The sequence below is a fragment of the Petromyzon marinus genome, unplaced genomic scaffold (genome assembly GCF_048934315.1).
Source record: "Petromyzon marinus isolate PM22_M1 ecotype Great Lakes invasive population unplaced genomic scaffold, UKy_Petmar_22M1.pri1.0 PM_G_Scaffold_56, whole genome shotgun sequence".
NCBI classification, from domain to species: Eukaryota; Metazoa; Chordata; class Hyperoartia; order Petromyzontiformes; family Petromyzontidae; genus Petromyzon; species Petromyzon marinus.
Window position 1 is genome coordinate 550,476 of NW_027423009.1, and position 21,570 is coordinate 572,045.

General features: G+C 48.5%; 1 protein-coding gene across 3 annotated transcripts in view; it reads right to left on the bottom strand.

The window, feature by feature from the left end:
• Window positions 1-21,570, bottom strand: part of LOC142918167 (uncharacterized) — a 48,911-nt gene that overhangs the window by 15,670 nt on the left and 11,671 nt on the right. For all 3 annotated transcript variants that reach the window (XM_076062281.1, XM_076062283.1, XM_076062282.1), the window contains exons 4-5: window positions 7,987-8,258; window positions 200-770 (exon numbers count right to left, since the gene is read on the bottom strand). In XM_076062281.1, coding sequence (XP_075918396.1) covers window positions 200-770; window positions 7,987-8,258 — 843 coding nt within the window. The remainder of the gene's footprint in view (window positions 1-199; window positions 771-7,986; window positions 8,259-21,570) is intronic.

Genomic DNA, 21,570 nt, shown 5'->3' on the forward strand with positions numbered 1-21,570 from the left:
TCGTGAGAATATTATTGTGTTATTTTATTTTATCAATTTATTATTTTATTCTCATTCTACATGACTTTACCGAAAGAACCAAAGAAGACAAAGCGGACTTTCAAACTCCAATCCAACCGCTCCCCACCACCCCACTCTTCCACACCCCCCCCCGCTCCCCCCAACCCACAACCAACCCCACCGACACCCTCCCGCTCACCCGCAGCGGGGTCCCGCGTGCCGAAGCGCAGCGCGTAGCGCAGCGCGTGGTGGTTGTTCCACACGTAGAGGGCGCGGTCGCGCGCGTTGTACTGCACCGACGTGATGAACCGGAACGGGTTGGGGAACGGGACGGAGACGCGAGCGTCCCGCCGCGAGTCGGTGTCGTACACGTAGTCGATGCGGTCGCTCGTCCCCCCTCCTTCTCCTCCTCCTCCTCCTCCTGCGGCATCCGCCCCTCCGTCGCCGTCGTCCTCGTAAGTCGAGCGCAGGACGTGGAGGACGCCGCACGCCATGAAGGCGTCGGAGGCCAAGCGCTTGACGTAGGCCGTCTCGAAGGAGGCCTCGACGCGCATCGCGCGCGGATTTAAGCGGCTCACCACCATGCGCCCGTGGTTCTGCTCCGTGGCGTAGATGACCCAGAGGCCGCGCTCGTCGGCCGCCAGGTCGATGTCGGACTTGCCGCCCCAGCGGTAGGGCGAAGTGTCGTAGTAGTTGGCGTTGGGGATGAACGCCTCGCCGCCCTTGACGCGCGTGCGCAGGTCGAACTTGACGACGCTGCGCGTTCGCTCCTGCGACGGTGCGCAGCGTGGGTGGCAGGGAGATGTTAAGTGAGTGAGTGTGTGGTGAGGTGAGTGAGTGTGTGGTGAGGTGAGTGAGTGTGGTGTGTGTGTGGTGGAGAGGTGAGTGTGGGTGTAAGAGGTGAGTGAGTGAGTGAGTGTGGTGTGTGGTGGAGAGGTGAGTGAGTGAGTGTGTGGTGAGGTGGGTGAGTGTGAGTGTGAGAGGTGAGTGTGCGTGTGGTGGAGAGGTGAGTGTGGGTGTGAGAGGTGAGTGAGTGTGTGTGTGTGGTGTAGTGGTGGGTGAGTGTGAGAGGTGAGTATGTGTGTGTGGTGGAGAGGTGAGTGAGTGTGAGTGTGAGAGGTGAGTGAGTGAGTGTGTGGTGAGGTGAGTGAGTGTGGGTGTGGTGGAGAGGTGAGTGTGAGAGGTGAGTGAGTGTGTGTGTGGTGGAGAGGTGGGTGAGTGTGGTGGAGAGGTGAGTGTGTGTGTGTGTGGTGGAGAGGTGGGTGAGTGTGTGGTGGAGAGGTAAGCGAGTGTGGGTGTGAGAGGTGAGTGTGTGTGTGGTGGAGAGGTGGGTGAGTGTGGTGGAGAGGTGAGTGTGTGTGTGTGTGGTGGAGAGGTGGGTGAGTGTGTGGTGGAGAGGTAAGCGAGTGTGGGTGTGAGAGGTGAGTGTGTGTGGTGGAGAGGTGGGTGAGTGTGTGGTGGCGAGGTAAGTGAGTGTGGGTGTGAGAGGTGAGTGAGGGTGTGTGTGGTGGAGAGGTGAGTGAGTGTGGGTGTGAGAGGTGAGTGAGTGTATGTGTGGTGGAGAGGTGGGTGAGTGTGTGTGGGTGGGGAGAGGTGAGTGTGTGTGGTGGAGAGGTGGGTGAGTGTGGGTGTGAGAGGTGAGTGAGTGTGTGTGTGGTGGAGAGGTGGGTGAGTGTGGGTGTGAGAGGTTAGTGAGTGTGTGTGTGGTGGAGAGGTGGGTGAGTGTGGGTGTGAGAGGTGAGTGTGTGTATGTGGTGAGGTGAGTGTGAGTGTAAGAGGTGAGTGAGTGTGTGTGTGGTGGAGAGGTGGGTGAGTGTGGGTGTGAGAGGTGAGTGAGTGTGTGTGTGGTGGAGAGGTGGGTGAGTGTGGTGGAGAGGTGATTGTGTGTGTGTGGTGGAGAGGTGGGTGAGTGTGTGGTGGAGAGGTAAGTGAGTGTGGGTGTGAGAGGTGAGTGTGTGTGTGGTGGAGAGGTGAGTGAGTGTGGGTGTGAGAGGTGAGTGTGTGTGTGGTGGAGAGGTGAGTGAGTGTGTGTGTGGTGGAGGGGTGAGTGAGTGTGGGTGTGAGAGGTGAGTGAGTGTGTGTGTGTGGTGGAGAGGTGGGTGAGTGTGAGTGTGTGTGTGGTGGAGAGGTGGGTGAGTGTGTGTGGGTGGGGAGAGGTGAGTGTGTGTGTGTGTGGTGGAGAGGTGGATGAGCGTGGGTGTGAGAGGTGAGTGTGTGTGTGTGGTAAGGTGAGTGTGAGAGGTGAGTGAGTGTGTGTGTGGTGGAGAGGTGGGTGAGTGTGTGTGTGGTGGAGAGGTGGGTGAGTGTGTGTGGGTGTGAGAGGTGAGTGTGTGTGTGTGGTGGAGAGGTGAGTGAGTGTGGGTGTGAGAGGTGTGTGTGTGTGTGGTGGAGAGGTGGGTGAGTGTGGGTGTGAGAGGTGAGTGTGTGTGTGGTGAGGTGAGTGTGAGTGTGAGAGGTGGCTGAGTGTGGGTGTGAGAGGTGAGTGAGTGAGTGTGTGGGGAGAGGTGAGTGAGTGTGGTGTGTGTGTGGTGGAGAGGTGAGTGAGTGAGTGTGTGGTGAGGTGAGTGAGTGTGTGGTGAGGTGACTGAGTGTGGCGTGTGTGTGGTGGAGAGGTGAGTGTGGGTGTAAGAGGTGAGTGAGTGAGTGAGTGTGGTGTGTGGTGGAGAGGTGAGTGAGTGAGTGTGAGAGGTGAGTGAGTGAGTGTGTGGTGAGGTGGGTGAGTGTGAGAGGTGAGTGTGTGTGTGGTGGAGAGGTGAGTGTGGGTGTGAGAGGTGAGTGAGTGTGTGTGGTGTAGTGGTGGGTGAGTGTGAGAGGTGAGTATGTGTGTGTGGTGGAGAGGTGAGTGAGTGAGTGTGAGTGGTGAGTGAGTGAGTGTGTGGTGAGGTGAGTGAGTGTGGGTGTGGTGGAGAGGTGAGTGTGGGTGTGAGAGGTGAGTGAGTGTGTGTGTGGTGGAGAGGTGGGTGAGTGTGGGTGTGAGAGGTTAAGTGAGTGTGTGTGTGTGGTGGAGAGGTGAGTGAGTGTGAGTGTGAGAGGTGAGTGAGTGTGTGTGTGGTGGAGAGGTGGGTGAGTGTGTGGTGGAGAGGTGAGTGAGTGTGGGTGTGAGAGGTGAGTGAGTGTGTGGTCGAGAGGTGGGTGAGTGTGAGTGTGTGTGTGGTGGAGAGGTGGGTGAGTGTGTGTGGGTGGGGAGAGGTGAGTGAGTGTGAGAGGTGAGTGAGCGTGTGTGTGGTGGAGAGGTGGGTGAGTGTGTGGTGGAGAGGTGAGTGTGGGTGTGATAGGTGAGTGTGTGTGTGGTCGAGAGGTGGGTGTGTGTGTGGTGGAGAGGTGAGTGAGTGTGGGTGTGAGAGGTGAGTGTGTGTGTGGTGGAGAGGTGGGTGAGTGTGGGTGTGAGAGGTGAGTGTGTGTGTGTGTGGTGAGGTGAGTGTGAGTGTAAGAGGTGAGTGAGTGTGTGGTGGAGAGGTGGGTGAGTGTGTGGTGGAGAGGTGAGTGAGTGTGGGTGTGAGAGGTGAGTGAGTGAGTGTGTGGTGGAGAGGTGAGTGAGTGTGGGTGTGAGAGGTGAGTGAGTGTATGTGTGGTGGAGAGGTGGGTGAGTGTGTGTGTGGTGGAGAGGTGGGTGAGTGTGTGTGGGTGTGAGAGGTGAGTGTGTGTGTGTGGTGGAGAGGTGAGTGAGTGTGGGTGTGAGAGGTGAGTGTGTGTGTGTGGTGAGGTGAGTGTGTGTGGTGGAGAGGTGGGTGAGTGTGGGTGTGAGGAGTGAGTGAGTGAGTGTGTGGTGGAGAGGTGAGTGAGTGTGGGTGTGAGAGGTGAGTGAGTGCGTGTGCGTGTGTGGGGAGAGGTGAGTGAGTGTGGATGTGTGTGGGGAGAGGTGGGTGAGTGTGTGGGAAGAGGTGAGTGAGTGCATGAGGGAGAGGGAGGGAGGGAGAGGGGGTGGGGAGAGGAAAGGTGAGCGTGAGAGGAGAGTGTGAGTGTGTGTGCGTGTATGAGTGGGTTAAGGTGTGAGCATGAAAGATCCGGGCGTGGTGGTGGTGTTGGCCACGCCAGCCCCTCGTACGCTGCGCCTGCCCTTCATAGGTGCTGCTCGCTAACAGCGCTTGCCCCAACAGTCTGTTGAAGGCTCTACAGGGGATCTTGGTCTTTGATGAGCACAAGTGAAGTGCGTGGGGGCGCTCCTCACAGTGTGTGAGGGAGAGTGGAGGTGAAGGTACAAAGGTGTTTGAGTGCGAGTGTCTGAGTGTGTGTGTGTATGTGTGTGTGTGCGTGTGTGTGGGAGCGGTAGTGTAGCGGTTAGCGCTACGCTGCGCTACGAACCCGGCGACCCGGGTTTGATTCCCGCTCACGGCCAACACCGTCAGTAACGATTATCTGAACCGGTCCTGGGCCTCCCCTAGGTCGACTCAGCCTCAAATGAGTACCTGGTGCGGTGGATAAAAACATTGCCACTGGGGAGACAAAGGCGGTCGGGCGTGGTGCTGGCCACCCACCCCCTCGTGTACCGTTCCGACCTTCATAGGTGCTCGCTAACAGCACTTGCCCCTACAGTCTGTTAAGGCTATATGGGGGATCTTTATCTTTGTGTGTGTGTATGGCTGCTTTGGGTACGCGGTCCAGACCTCCCCAGAGACCCTGGCTGACAGAGGAGGTGTTCAGGATGGTTGAGAAAAAGCGACAGGCCCACGCTCATCGGCTACAGCATCCCACGTCGGAGAATGAGGAGGCTTACCGCAGCCTTCGCTCGGAGGTTCGGAGAGCCGTGAGGCGCTGCAAGGATGGGTGGTGGTCGCGGGTTGCTGTGGAGATGGAGTCTGCCTCAATGGCCCGCGATCACAAATCTCTATTTAACTCCATCAAGAAAGTAACCTGCAGCGCCACACCTATTACCATCATTAGGGGAAAGAACGGTGATCCGATCTCCGACCCCCAGGAACAGGTTTGCAGATTTGCTTAGCATTTCTGTGAGGTCCTGGGGGAGGGGGAATCCCTCAGCCTGGAAAACATCATGGGACAAAGTGGGGATGACCCTGCTGAGGCTGCGGTGCCTCAAATATTGGAGGAAGAAGTCACTCCCTGTGAGTGGCTGGCTGAGGTGCCATCCATTGAGGAAGTACTGAAGGCGATTCAGAGCCTGAAACCAGGAAAGGCACCGGGCAGAAATGATCTCTCAAGCGAAATGCTGAGGGATTGTGGCGTTTGTGCACAGACTGCCCTACATGACATCATAACAACAGTCTGGACCACTGGATGGGTTCTGCAGGATTGGAAGAAGGGGGACCGCACAGACTGTAACAACTACAGGGGAATCTCAAGGATTATTCAACATTGCCTTGCTAGGCACACTGAGGAGAGGCTGGCGGAGCTCCAATACGGTTTCAGGAAAGGGCGGTCCTGAACAGATGCCATATATTCTGCCCGTGTGCTACAGCAGAAGTGTAGGGAATTCCAACAAGACCTACATCTCTGCTCCATTGACCTGGTCAAGGCCTATGATACCATCAATAGGCCTGGGCTCTGGGTTGTTCTTCGTATTTTCGGAATCCCTGAGCCTCTGCTCATGATCATTAAGGACCTTCATGATAGTGAGCGGGCCCGGGTAAAACTACGTGGCCGGGAGTCAGAGCCATTCCCTGTACACCTTGGGGTGCAACAGGGATGTCCTCTGGCTCCAACATTATTTAACATCTATTTCGACCACGTAGTTCGTGAAGCCTTCAGTAGCTGTACCCGAGGAATTTCCATCTGGTACAGGTAGAATGGGAGGCTGATCGATGCCCGGGTGCGGTCAAGGGATGGCTCCCTATTGGTCAACCACGTTATGTATGCCGACGACCTGGTAATAGCAGCTCACTCAGAGGAGAAATTGGAGGCGCTGCTGCTGAAACTTGAGTGTGCCACGGAGTGGTGGGGCCTTACCATCAGCCCCACCAAAACTAAGCACCTGCCTGGGTATTTTATACCATCGGACACTCCACCCCCACAACTCCCAATCGGTGATGGGGCAGTTGTGGAGAGAGTGGAGAGTTTCCCATACCTGGGCAGTGTGCTTATGACTGGCTCCAGTTTAACAGCAGAGGTCTCACTCCGAATCAGTCGAGCGGCATCATCTTTTCATCGTTGCATAAAGCTGTGTGGAAGCTACCTGGTCTGTCACTCCGCAAGAAGCTTCAGGCCTTCTCAGCCACAGTCATTCCCTCTCTTCTCTATGCTTGTGAAACGTGGACACCCCTAATGGAACACCTTCGCCAGTTAGAAACATTTAGGCTGGCCTGCCTACAATCCATCCTGGGTTTAACCAGACTGGATTGTGTGAGGAGTTCACAATTCCTCGAAAGATCTGGACAAAGTCCCATCGGTGAGCTCCTCCGGCAGGCAAGGCTGCGTTGGCTGGGCCATGTAGCCCGCATGCCCAATCACCGCATGCCCAAATCGCTTTTGTTCGGCTGGATCGAGGTGGCTAAACGGGCGCGGCACGGGCTAGAGAAGAGATGGAGTGACGTGGTACAGGAGGATGTGGAGCTGAGTGGACTTGCCAATGACTGGTACCAGCGGTGTCAAGATCGGCCTCTGTGGAGGAGGATTGTGAAGGACGCTACTGGGCAGTTGTAGGCAGTCGCCCTCCAACAACAACAGAGGGTTGAGGAGCGACGCTCACAACAACGAGCGGAGCGCCGGGTGGCTAAAACACAGCAAGTTGGCACAGTAGGGGGCACAGGTGGTGCATCAGCCGGTCATCTCGGTCATCTCAGTCAGTCGACCCATGGCACCTGGGTCTGCCCCGTGACCTCCTGCCAGCGGGCATTCGACACTTCACGTGGCCTCAAGGTGCACATGGCCTGGCACAAGCGTCGTGGTGACGTCACCGCCACTTAGTGGCGAAAGGCGGTTGTTGTTGTTGTATATACAGCTCACAACTGGAGGGCTCTCGCTCCCCAGTTAATTCATTCAGCAACTGCAATGTTTACTGGAGTTCTGAGCTCAGTCTACAAACTATAAAACTATTAACTATTTTTATTTTACAGGTCAGGACCACTGAGCCGGGATAGCTCTTTTTCAGAAGCGACCTGGCCACTAAATGATGGCTCAACGGAGTGGAAATGTACAGCAGCCAAATACTCTGAACGCGTGACGTCGATTCTCAACGTGGAGGGAAAAAAACGGAAGACCCAGAGGAAAAATCCACGAGGAGAACACGCAAACTCCAAATATACAGCAGCAGGCGTCAGGGTCGGGATTGAACCCACGAGCTTATGTATACCAGGCGAGGTCGTAAACATCTCTCCACCATATTCTTGGTTCTTTCGGTAAAGTCACGTAGAAGGGAAACAATAAAATAATAAAAATATCTCTCCACCAGTCATTGCAACAGTCCCTAGCCTGATAAAAGTTTAGTGTCAGCTTATGTGTTGGTGCCCCCACCTGGAAAGAGAAATCAAAGTTCTATCCGGCCCTCTGGCAAAAGCTCTCTCCCCACCACCATCCCATACTTCGGCTAATGAACACAATTAATAATTCAACACATTTGATATTCGCGCCAATCTGAGAACCGCAGGGGCCATCACGAATGAAGGGGCCATTTCACAGACGGGTATATACGCTGCCAGTAGAGAGAAGGGGCGACGTTGCCAAGTGGTTTCACCCACGGCCTCTTGCATACCAGGCGAGGTAGTGAACATCTCTCCACCGCGCCGCCCCTACGGCCCCTATCGTCATCATCATCATCACAGCTCTGTCGTACCAGGCAAGGTCCACCAAGCCATACAGCTCTTTTCCAGAAGCGAGCTGGCCACACAAAATGACAGCTCAACCAAGCGGCTTCTCACATGGCAAAGTAATAGCGCCCAATTACTCTAAACGCGTGTGGATTCTAAACGAGGTAGTTAACATCTCTCCACCGCGGCGCCCCGACCGCCCCTACCGCCCCTACCGCCATCTGCCGTCCATCATCCCACTGGTGCTCACGAGGAACCCCCCCCCCCTCCCCCGGCGCCGGGCACCGACCCTGTTGAAGAACACAGCTCCGTCGTACACCACGAAGCCCGTGCCGTCGACGCGGTGCGGCAGCTTGTAGTTGGTGAGCGGTCGCCTGGCCAGGATGTCCTGGAGGGAGGCGTACTCCACCAGTCTGTCAGTGCGGAACGGCGTCCACGGCATGACGTACACCTTGTCGGTGGCCTGCAGCGGGTCGCGGCACCACGAGCCGGCCTGCTGCTTCGCCTCCAGGAGGTGCGAGGCCTCGCCAACGAGGAGGACGCTGCCCGGGCACGGGAAGACTGCCCAGGGAAAACGAGGGACAGACGAATGAACGAACGGTCGGGTCAGGGATTCGCGGCTGCTCCCTAAGTTGATATTCCATCAACTGAAAACGTTTTTTTTATTCTTGGTTCTTTCGGTAAAGTCACCACCACGTAGAAAGGAAACAATAAAATAATAAAAATATAAAACAATTAAATTCTCACGACGTTTCGACTGCAACACAAGCAATCATCATCAGGTGTGAAAACCACAGCAAGAAAAAAACACAGCAAGAACATTTTCTTGCTCTGGTTTTCACACCTGATGACGATTACTTGGTGTTGCAGTCGAAACGTCGTGATAATTTTATTGTGTTTTTTATATTTTTATAATTTTATTATTTCCCTTCTACGTGGTGACTTTACCAAAAGAACCAAGAATATGAATCCCTGCAGTCACGAAAGCTTTAAATAAAGCCTCCTGTGTTATTGGCAGAAAGGGCTAAAACCTATTCTTATCTTTCAATACTTTTGATACTGGCAAAACAATATTTCCCGATGGTGTTGCTGTTCACCTCCGAGCTATCAACGCTCCGATAGTGCCGCTGTCCTTGTCCTGGTCACCTTTCGGCATTCTCTGGCCAGACACTGATGGGACTGGGCCATAAAGACGGCTGTCTCTGGTGTAGGCCAATACGTTTCAAAGACAGTGCATCACATACTACCGGAGCGTGATGTTTCCGTTTGCAAGTTCACCGTGAGTATGTGCGCGGTTATTGCAGACGTCTGTTGAGTACACGTCAACAACAGACAGAGCGAGTTCAATAAAAATGTCAAACAGACGAGGCGGTGATGGGAGAGCGACTTGAGACCCCTGCACCGTTTAGCCGATGAGTGCCTCCCGGCGATGGATAACAATCACCCGTGGCAGTCCTCATACGGCTGTGGGCCTCTGTGAAGCAAAGCCGCAGGGCCATGGATGGGGTCCTACCTCTGGTTTTAAAAGGTAAGTTTGGTACGAGCGGCTGGATTTAATCACTCGCTCTGAATGTAATGACATTGTCCTGTAAGCAAACTTGGCCCCGCCATAGGAAGGTGGAATTCCCACCACTGGCTCAGGGTTGTAAGCGGGAGATGAGAGCCAAATGCGTCGAGACGCTCTTCTTGAGCAGGAAAATCAGTTTTGAGTCGTCGTCGAATGCGACGGCGAGTGTCTGTTGCCAACCAACTCCTCAACTTGGGCACCGCAGTGGCATAGATGTTGACTACCTCGCCTGGTATACAGGAAGTCGTGGGTTCGATCCTGACCCTGATGCCTGCTGCTGTATATTTGGAGTTTGCGTGTCTCTCTCCGTTTTGAGATGTTAACTACCTCGCCTGGTATACAGGATGTCGTGGGTTCGATCCCGACCCTGACGCCTGCTGCTGCTGTATATTTGGAGTTTGCGTGTCTCTCTCTCTCTCAGTGGTGAGATGTTAACCGCCTCGCCTGGTATTCGATGGGTAGGTCGCTATGGTGGGCCAAAGCATATATATATAATATTCTCACGACGTTTCGGCCACAACACAAGCGGCCTTCATCAGGTGAAGGGACGAGACTGTCTGGTAGGACAGCGCTGGAGTGAAAAAAAGCCACGTTCAGATCACGACCTTTAAGCTGTGTCAGAAGGAACAAAGCGCCTTGACAAAGGAATTAGCATATAATTTAGCATTGAAATGGCCGAGTGATTAGCTTGTGACTGGTCACAGAAATGGCTATGTTAAAGTTAAAGCATACACATCCGCAGAGGCACCCCTTGACAAAGGAATTAGCATAGAATTTAGCATTGAAATAGCTGAGTGATTAGCTTGTAACTGGTCACAGAAATAGCTATGTTTAAAGTCAGAGCATACACATTCACCGAGGCACCTAGTACAAATCAAACAGGAAAATTTAGCATTGAAATAACTAGGCGAATTTAGCATTGAAATAACTGAGTGATTAGCTAGTGACTGGTCACAGAAATGGCTATGTTGAAGTCAAGGTCTACACATCTGAGCTATTCACAGTAACTGGGTATACAATACAATGTATAATGAATACTATATAGTGAACCAATAAAAAACTAAAATATAAATTACCTTAATGTTATCAATAAACTCTATATTCTCCAATCAGCTAAGCTACCAACAATAAGTCGTTATATATCACAATGCTATATGGCGAAAAAATGGGTGGATTCTTACCCTCAACTTTAGCAACACGGATAGCTACGGGCCCCGTTCAGATGGACGAGTTCATCCAAGCTCGGAACAGAGGAGGGGGAGAGAGACAGCTGCGAGGCGCTATTATACTCCATGTTGTAAACCATACCATTAACCGTGGTGTGAGAGGTATTAAGAGTCAATGCTGGTGAAAGAGCTGCGGTCTGAAGGTCATCGTAAAATACTATTAATTAAGAACGGAAATGGTTTCAAACATCTTTCCAATGGTTACTAAGCCAGAATCCATCTTCTCGGTTGAAATTGTCTCTGTGCTTGTATATGTGAATGGCCTCATGAACGAATCTCTCATGGTAGCCGGTTGGTTTGCAAAGAACCTCCGTCTTGGAGAAGTCAATGTCATGTGAGCCCACTGAATTATAACAGTGATCTGCCACGGCAGAGGAGTTCGTCCAACCGTGTTTCAAGTCTGCTTTATGTTCACGGATGCGGTCCGAGATATGTCGTTTGGTTTCTCCAATGTAGCTACTACCACAGAGGCACTTTAGTTTGTAAACGCCCGGGTACTGTATGTCTGGAACAGCATCTTTTACAGATGGAACTAGATCACGGATTTTATGTATTGTGTTGAATCGGACCTGGACCTTGTGTTTATTCAGGATTTTGGAGATCTTTTTAGTGACCCCTGCAATGTAGGGTAAGGTGATGGTTTTGAGTGGCTCCACAAGAGAATCCTTCTTCATGACTGGAGTGATGGCTTTGCGGATTGTGTAGTCGGAGTAACCATTAGCCCTGAGAGCCTGGTGTACGTGCTTGAGTTCACTGGTAATGTGTTCCTGGTCGGAAATGCATTGGGCTCTATGGTATAGAGTCTTGGTGAGGGAGTTCTTCTGGAATGGATGGTGGTGGGAATCCGGTTTCAAGTAAGCATCTGCATGGGTGGCTTTCCTGTAGACAGAGTGGCTCATTGAACCATCATGTCTCCTTTTAATTAAGACATCCAAAAAGGGTAGTTTGCCATCTTTTTCGACCTCCATGGTAAATCTGATGGCTGGGTGTATGGAATTGATGTGGTCACGGAATTGGTCTAGAGCAGGCTGGCCATGTGGCCAGATGACAAAGGTGTCATCCACGTACCTCTTCCATAAGGTCGGGCGTAGAGTGGCAGTCTGGATGCCATCAGTTTCAAAATTTTCCATGAATACGTTGGCTACACCCGGAGATAGGGGGGAAACCATTGGGGTGCCCTCAGTTTGTTTGTAGAAAGTTCAATTCCAGGTGAAGTATGTGTTGGTTAAGCAATGTCTCACAAGGGGGGGTACACCCACACACCGAAAAGATAGACGTCAACAAAGTCGTAATTAAGCGCAGTAACAGTTCCATTTCTGATGGTCTGAAATCCGTTTTAGCTAAAGGTCTAAACTTTGCTGTCACCCCGAGACACTTACCGGTTAATGATATCATTGCCCATGTCGACGTTGCACTCAAGGGCTTGAGTCCCATCGCTGCAGCCGTAGCAAGATCTGAAATCGCTGCAACCCTCAAAAACGCTAAGTTGCCACCCAGCAACATCAGCAAAGACGAACGTTTTGAATTATCTCAATTAAAAAGAAGGATGATATTGTCGTCCTCTCAGCCGACAAGGGCAATGCCACTGTCATCATGGACAAAACAGAATATAACAACAAAATTCAAGAACTACTCAACGATGGCAGCTATACAAAAATAAAAAGAGATCCCACCAACAGCCTGGTTACCAAAACGAACAAAATCATCTCTGATTCAACAGAAATAATTGATGAGACCAAACAGTTCTCGTTGAAACCCTCTGCTGCCAGACCACCAAGATGATATGGCCTTCCAAAGATACACAAAGAAGATACACCCCTTCGTCCCATCGTCTCTACTATCAACTCCCCCACCTATAAACTGGCACGTTTTCTTGCTGATATACTGCGACCTTTCACTGGAAAAACCACCTCTGCGGTACTAAATTCTACTCACCTGGTATCGACAATCAAAGGCATTTCCCTGTCCCCAGACGACCTGCTTGTCAGTTTTGATGTGGTGTCCTTGTTCACCAAAGTCCCAGTACCTGACACCATCGCTATCATTGAAGACCTGGTTCATCAAGGACTGCACACTGATGTACCCCCCCTGGTGAGACATTGCTTAACCAACACATACTTCACCTGGAATGGAACTTTCTACAAACAAACTGAGGGCACCCCAATGGGATCCCCCCTATCTCCGGTTGTAGCCAACGTATTCATGGAAAAAATTGAAACTGACGCCATCCAGACTGCCACTCTACGCCCGACCTTATGGAAGAGGTACGTGGATGACACCTTTGTCATCTGGCCACATGGCCAGCCTGCTCTAGACAAATTCCGGGACCACATCAATTCCATACACCCAGCCATCAGATTTACCATGGAGGTCGAAAAAGATGGCAAAATACCCTTTTTGGAGGTCTTAATTAAAAGGAGACATGATGGTTCAATGAGCCACTTTGTCTACAGGAAAGCCACCCATACAGATGCTTACTTGAAACCGGATTCCACCACCATCCATCCCAGAAGAACTCCCTCATCAAGACTCTATACCATAGAGCCCAATGCATTTCCGACCAGGAACACATTACCAGTGAACTCAAGCACGTACACCAGGCTCTCAGGGCTAATGGTTACTAGGACTACACAATCCGCAAAGCCATCACTCCAGTCATGAAGAAGGATTCTCTTGTGGAGCCACTCAAAACCATCACCTTACCCTACATTGCAGGGGTCACTAAAAAGATCTCCAAAATCCTGAATAAACACAAGATCCAGGTCCGATTCAACACAATACATAAAATCCCTGATCTAGTTCCATCTGTAAAAGATGCTGGTCCAGACATACAGTACCCGGGCATTTACAAACTAAAGTGCCTCTGTGGTAGTAGCTACATTGGAGAAACCAAACGACATATCTCGGACCGCATCCGTGAACATAAAGCAGACTTGAAACACGGTAGGACGAACTCTTCTGCCGTGACAGATCACTGTTATAATTCAGTGGGCTCACATGACATTGACTTCTCCAAAACGGAGGTTCTTTGCAAACCAACCGGCTACCATGAGAGATTCGTTCATGAGGCCATTCACATATACAAGCACAGAGACAATTTCAACCGAGAAGATGGATTCTGGCTTAGTAACCATTGGAAAGATGTTTTAAACCATTTCCGTTCTTAATTAATTGTATTTTACGATGACCTTCAGACCGCAGCTCTTTCACCAGCATTGACTCTTAATACCTCTCACACCACGGTTAATGGTATGGTTTACAACATGGAGTATAATAGCGCCTCGCAGCTGTCTCTCTCCCCCTCCTCTGTTCCGACCTTGGATGAACTCGTCCGTCTGAACGGGGCCCGTAGCTATCCGTGTTGCTAAAGTTGAGGGTAAGAATCCACCCATTTTTTCGCCATATAGCATTGTGATATATAACGACTTATTGTTGGTAGCTTAGCTGATTGGAGAATATAGAGTTTATTGATAACATTAAGGTAATTTATATTTTAGTTTTTTATTGGTTCACTATATAGTATTCATTATACATTGTATTGTATACCCAGTTACTGTGAATAGCTCAGATGTGTAGACCTTGACTTCAACATAGCCATTTCTGTGACCAGTCACTAGCTAATCACTCAGTTATTTCAATGCTAAATTCGCCTAGTTATTTCAATGCTAAATTCTCCTGTTTGATTTGTACAAGGTGCCTCGGTGAATGTGTATGCTCTGACTTTAAACAAAGCTATTTCTGTGACCAGTTACAAGCTAATCACTCAGCTATTTCAATGCTAAATTCTATGCTAATTCCTTTGTCAAGGGGTGCCTCTGCAGATGTGTATGCTTTAACTTAGCTATTTCAATGCTAAATTCTATGCTAATTCCTTTGCCAAGGGTGCCTCTGCGGATGTGTATGCTTTAACTTTAACATAGCCATTTCTGTGACCAGTCACAAGCTAATCACTCGGCCATTTCAATGCTAAATTATATGCTAATTCCTTTGTCAAGGCGCTTTGTTTCTTCTGACACAGCTTAAAGGTCGTGATCTGAACGTGGCTTTTTTTCACTCCAGCGCTGTCCTACCAGACAGTCTCGTCCCTTCACCTGATGAAGGCCGCTTGTGTTGTGGCCGAAACGTCGTGAGAATATTATTGTGTTATTTTATTTTATCAATTTATTATTTTGATCTCATTCTACGTGACTTTACCGAAAGAACCAAAGAAGATGAATCCTTGCAGTCACGAAAGCTTTAAATCGAAATTTAACCGCCTCTACGGGGAGGGATTTCACACATCCTTAAGATCATTCAACAGACTCCGGGATAAGAAGGCTCAACTAATCGAGTCTCTCACCTTTCTGAAGAGATGCCGCGACTCTAAGGTAATACCAACCGCATTTACACTAACCTCTGCTGTTGCAACTTCTCTCAATGCAAAACGAATTCTAGCTAGAACAATATTCACTCTTATCTCGGAAAAAATCAGACTAACACGCACCGAACTCGATCAGTTAGACAAGACACTCTACAAATCACACTTAACATTGACAGCAACAATGTCTACATCGGATTGGGAACATGTAGACAATATGACTACCTCTTCGGCTGCCACTATGTCGACCAAATGTAGGGACAATTTGATTTCCAAATTCAATCACCTCTCCAGCTAAAAATCGGACCCACACAACGAAAAGATAGACGTCAACAAAGTCGTAATTAATCGCAGTAACAGTTCCATTTCTGATGGTCTGATATCCGTTTTAGCTAAAGGTCTAAACTTTGCTGTCACACCGAGACACTTACCGGTTAATGATATCATTGCCCATGTCGACGTTGCACTCAAGGGCTTGAGTCCCATCGCTGCAGACGTAGCAAGATCTGAAATCGCTGCAACCCTCAAAAACGCTAAGTTGCCACCCAGCAACATCAGCAAAGACGAACGCTTTGAATTATCTCAATTAAAAAGAAGGATGATATTGTCGTCCTCTCAGCCGACAAGGGCAATGCCACTGTCATCATGGACAAAACAGAATATAACAACAAAATTCAAGAACTACTCAACGATGGCAGCTATACAAAAATAAAAAGAGATCCCACCAACAGCCTGGTTACCAAAACGAACAAAATCATCTCTGATTCAACAGCATTAATTGATGAGACCAAACAGTTCTCGTTGAAACCCTCTGCTGCCAGACCACCAAGATTATATGGCCTTCCAAAGATACACAGAGAAGATACACCCCTTCGTCCCATCATCTCTACTATCAACTCCCCCACCTATAAACTGGCACGTTTTCTTGCTGATATACTGTGACATTTCACTGGAAAAAACACCTCTGTGGTACTAAATTCTACTCACCTGGTATCGACAATCAAAGGCATTTCCCTGTCTCCAGACGACCTGCTTGTCAGTTTTGATGTGGTGTCCTTGTTCACCAAAGTCCCGGTACCTGACACCATCGCTATCATTGAAGACCTGGTTCATCAAGGACTGCACACTGATGTACCCCCCCTGGTGAGACATTGCGTAACCAACACATACTTCACCTGGAATGGAACTTTCTACAAACAAACTGAGGGCACCCCAATGGGCTCCCCCCTATCTCCAGTTATAGCCAACGTATTTATGGAAAATTTTGAAACTGACGCCATCCAGACTGCCACTCTACGCCCGACCTTATGGAAGAGGTACGTGGATGACACCTTTGTTATCTGGCCACATGGCCAGCCTGCTCTAGACCAATTCCGCGACCACATCAATTCCATACACCCAGCCATCAGATTTACCATGGAGGTCGAAAAAGATGGCAAACTACCCTTTTTGGATGTCGTAATTAAAAGGAGACATGATGGTTCAATGAGCCACTCTGTCTACAGGAAAGCCACCCATACAGATGCTCACTTGAAATCGGATTCCCACCACCATCCATCCCAGAAGAACTCCCTCATCAAGACTCTATACCATAGAGCCCAATGCATTTCCGACCAGGAACACATGACCATTGAACTCAAGCACGTACACCAGGCTCTCAGGGCTAATGGTTACTCCGACTACACAATCCGCAAAGCCATCACTCCAGTCATGAAGAAGGATTCTCTTGTGGAGCCACTCAAAACCATCACCTTACCCTACATTGCAGGGGTCACTAAAAAGATCTCCAAAATCCTGAATAAACACAAGATCCAGGTCCGATTCAACACAGTACATAAAATCCGTGATCTAGTTCCATCTGTAAAAGATGCTGTTCCAGACATACAGTACCCGGGCGTTTACAAACTAAAGTGCCTCTGTGGTAGTAGCTACATTGGAGAAACCAAACGACATATCTCGGACGGCATCCGTGAACATAAAGCAGACCTGCCGTGGCAGATCACTGTTATAATTCAGTGGGCTCACATGACATTGACTTCTCCAAGACGGAGGTTCTTTGCAAACCAACCGGCTACCATGAGAGATTCGTTCATGAGGCCATTCACATATACAAGCACAGAGACAATTTCAACCGAGAAGATGGATTCTGGCTTAGTAACCATTGGAAAGATGTTTTAAACCATTTCCGTTCTAAATTAATTGTATTTTACGATGACCTTCAGACCGCAGCTCTTTCACCAGCATTGACTCTTAATACCTCTCACACCACGGTTAATGGTATGGTTTACAACATGGAGTATAATAGCGCCTTGCAGCTGCCTCTCTCCCCCTCCTCTGTTCCGACCTTGGATGAACTCGTCCGTCTGAACGGGGCCCGTAGCTATCCGTGTTGCTAAAGTTGAGGGTAAGAATCCACCCATTTTTTTGCCATATAGCATTGTGATATATAACGACTTATTGTTGGTAGCTTAGCTGATTGGAGAATATAGAGTTTATTGATAACATTAAGGTAATTTATATTTTAGTTTTTTATTGGTTCACTGTGTAGTATTCATTATACATTGTATTGTATACCCAGTTACTGTGAATAGCTCAGATGTGTAGACCTTGACTTCAACATAGCCATTTCTGTGACCAGTCACTAGCTAATCACTCAGTTATTTCAATGCTAAATTCGCCTAGTTATTTCAATGCTAAATTCTCCTGTTTGATTTGTACTAGGTGCCTCGGTGAATGTGTATGCTCTGACTTTAAACATAGCTATTTCTGTGACCAGTTACAAGCTAATCACTCAGCTATTTCAATGCTAAATTCTATGCTAATTCCTTTGTCAAGGGGTGCCTCTGCGGATGTGTATGCTTTAACTTAGCTATTTCAATGCTAAATTCTATGCTAAATCCTTTGTCAAGGGGTGCCTCTGCGGATGTGTATGCTTTAACTTTAACATAGCCATTTCTGTGACCAGTCACACGCTAATCACTCGGCCATTTCAATGCTAAATTATATGCTAATTCCTTTGTCAAGGCGCTTTGTTTCTTCTGACACAGCTTAAAGGTCGTGATCTGAACGTGGCTTTTTTCACTCCAGCGCTGTCCTACCAGACAGTCTCGTCCCTTCACCTGATGAAGGCCGCTTGTGTTGTGGCCGAAACGTCGTGAGAATATTATTGTGTTATTTTATTTTATCAATTTATTATTTTGATCTCATTCTACGTGACTTTACCGAAAGAACCAAAGAAGATGAATCCTTGCAGTCACGAAAGCTTTAAATCGAAATTTAACCGCCTCTACGGGGAGGGATTTCACACATCCTTAAGATCATTCAACAGACTCCGGGATAAGAAGGCTCAACTAATCGAGTCTCTCACCTTTCTGAAGAGATGCCGCGACTCTAAGGTAATACCAACCGCATTTACACTAACCTCTGCTGTTGCAACTTCTCTCAATGCAAAACGAATTCTAGCTGGAACTAGCTTCGCTCTTATCTCGGAAAAAATCAGACTTACACGCACCGAACTCGATCAGTTAGACAAGACACTCTACAAATCACACTTAACATTGACAGCAACAATGTCTACATCGGATTGGAAACATGTAGACAATATGACTACCTCTTCGGCTGCCACTATGTCGACCAAATGTAGGGACAATTTGATTTCCAAATTCAATCACCTCTCCAGCTAAAAATCGGACCCACACACCGAAAAGATAGACGTCAACAAAGTCGTAATTAATCGCAGTAACAGTTCCATTTCTGATGGTCTGAAATCCGTTTTAGCTAAAGGTCTAAACTTTGCTGTCACACCGAGACACTTACCGGTTAATTATATCATTGCCCATGTCGACATTGCAATCAAGGGCTTGAGTCCCATCGCTGCAGACGTAGCAAGATCTGAAATCGCTGCAACCCTCAAACGCGCTAAGTTGCCACCCAGCAACATCAGCAAAGACGAACGTTTTGAATTATCTCAATTAAAAAAGAGGGATGATATTGTCGTCCTCTCAGCCGACAAGGGCAATGTCACTGCCATCATGGACAAAACAGAATATAACAACAAAATTCAAGAACTACTCAACGATGGCAGCTATACAAAAATAAAAAGAGATCCCACCAACAGCCTGGTTACCAAAACGAACAAAATCATCTCTGATTCAACAGCATTAATTGATGAGACCAAACAGTTCTCGTTGAAACCCTCTGCTGCCAGACCACCAAGATTATGTGGCCTTCCAAAGATACACAGAGAAGATACACCCCTTCGTCCCATCGTCTCTACTATCAACTCCCCCACCTATAAACTGGCACGTTTTCTTGCTGATATACTGCGACATTTCACTGGAAAAAAACACCTCTGTGGTACTAAATTCTACTCACCTGGTATCGACAATCAAAGGCATTTCCCTGTCTCCAGACGACCTGCTTGTCAGTTTTGATGTGGTGTCCTTGTTCACCAAAGTCCCGGTACCTGACACCATCGCTATCATTGAAGACCTGGTTCATCAAGGACTGCACACTGATGTACCCCCCCTGGTGAGACATTGAGTAACCAACACATACTTCACCTGGAATGGAACTTTCTACAAACAAACTGAGGGCACCCCAATGGGCTCCCCCCTATCTCCAGTTGTAGCCAACGTATTCATGGAAAATTTTGAAACTGACGCCATCCAGACTGCCACTCTACGCCCGACCTTATGGAAGAGGTACGTGGATGACACCTTTGTCATCTGGCCACATGGCCAGCCTGCTCTAGACCAATTCCGCGACCACATCAATTCCATACACCCAGCCATCAGATTTACCATGGAGGTCGAAAAAGATGGCAAACTACCCTTTTTGGATGTCGTAATTAAAAGGAGACATGATGGTTCAATGAGCCACTCTGTCTACAGGAAAGCCACCCATACAGATGCTCACTTGAAACTGGATTCCCACCACCATCCATCCCAGAAGAACTCCCTCATCAAGACTCTATACCATAGAGCCCAATGCATTTCCGACCAGGAACACATTACCAGTGAACTCAAGCACGTACACCAGGCTCTCAGGGCTAATGGTTACTCCGACTACACAATCCGCAAAGCCATCACTCCAGTCATGAAGAAGGATTCTCTTGTGGAGCCACTCAAAACCATCACCTTACCCTACATTGCAGGGGTCACTAAAAAGATCTCCAAAATCCTGAATAAACACAAGATCCAGGTCCGATTCAACACAGTACATAAAATCCGTGATCTAGTTCCATCTGTAAAAGATGCTGTTCCAGACATAAGAGTACCCGGGCGTTTACAAACTAAAGTGCCTCTGTGGTAGTAGCTACATTGGAGAAACCAAACGACATATCTCGGACGGCATCCGTGAACATAAAGCAGACCTGCCGTGGCAGATCACTGTTATAATTCAGTGGGCTCACATGACATTGACTTCTCCAAGACGGAGGTTCTTTGCAAACCAACCGGCTACCATGAGAGATTCGTTCATGAGGCCATTCACATATACAAGCACAGAGACAATTTCAACCGAGAAGATGGATTCTGGCTTAGTAACCATTGGAAAGATGTTTTAAACCATTTCCGTTCTTAATTAATTGTATTTTACAATGACCTTCAGACCGCAGCTCTTTCACCAGCATTGACTCTTAATACCTCTCACACCACGGTTAATGGTATGGTTTACAACATGGAGTATAATAGCGCCTTGCAGCTGCCTCTCTCCCCCTCCTCTGTTCCGACCTTGGATGAACTCGTCCGTCTGAACGGGGCCCGTAGCTATCCGTGTTGCTAAAGTTGAGGGTAAGAATCCACCCATTTTTTTGCCATATAGCATTGTGATATATAACGACTTATTGTTGGTAGCTTAGCTGATTGTAGAATATAGAGTTTATTGATAACATTAAGGTAATTAATATTTTTGTTTTTTATTGGTTCACTATGTAGTATTCATTATACATTGTATTGTATACCCAGTTACTGTGAATAGCTCAGATGTGTAGACCTTGACTTCAACATAGCCATTTCTGTGACCAGTCACTAGCTAATCACTCAGTTATTTCAATGCTAAATTCGCCTAGTTATTTCAATGCTAAATTCTCCTGTTTGATTTGTACTAGGTGCCTCGGTGAATGTGTATGCTCTGACTTTAAACATAGCTATTTCTGTGACCAGTTACAAGCTAATCACTCAGCTATTCCAATGCTAAATTCTATGCTAATTCCTTTGTCAAGGGGTGCCTCTGCGGATGTGTATGCTTTAACTTAGCTATTTCAATGCTAAATTCTATGCTAAATCCTTTGTCAAGGGGTGCCTCTGCGGATGTGTATGCTTTAACTTTAACATAGCCATTTCTGTGACCAGTCACAAGCTAATCACTCGGCCATTTCAATGCTAAATTATATGCTAATTCCTTTGTCAAGGCGCTTTGTTTCTTCTGACACAGCTTAAAGGTCGTGATCTGAACGTGGCTTTTTTTCACTCCAGCGCTGTCCTACCAGACAGTCTCGTCCCTTCACCTGATGAAGGCCGCTTGTGTTGTGGCCGAAACGTCGTGAGAATATTATTGTGTTATTTTATTTTATCAATTTATTATTTTATTCTCATTCTACGTGACTTTACCGAAAGAACCAAAGAAGACAAAGCGGACTTTCAAACTCCAATCCAACCGCTCCCCACCACCCCACTCTTCCACACCCCCCCCCGCTCCCCCCAACCCACAACCAACCCCACC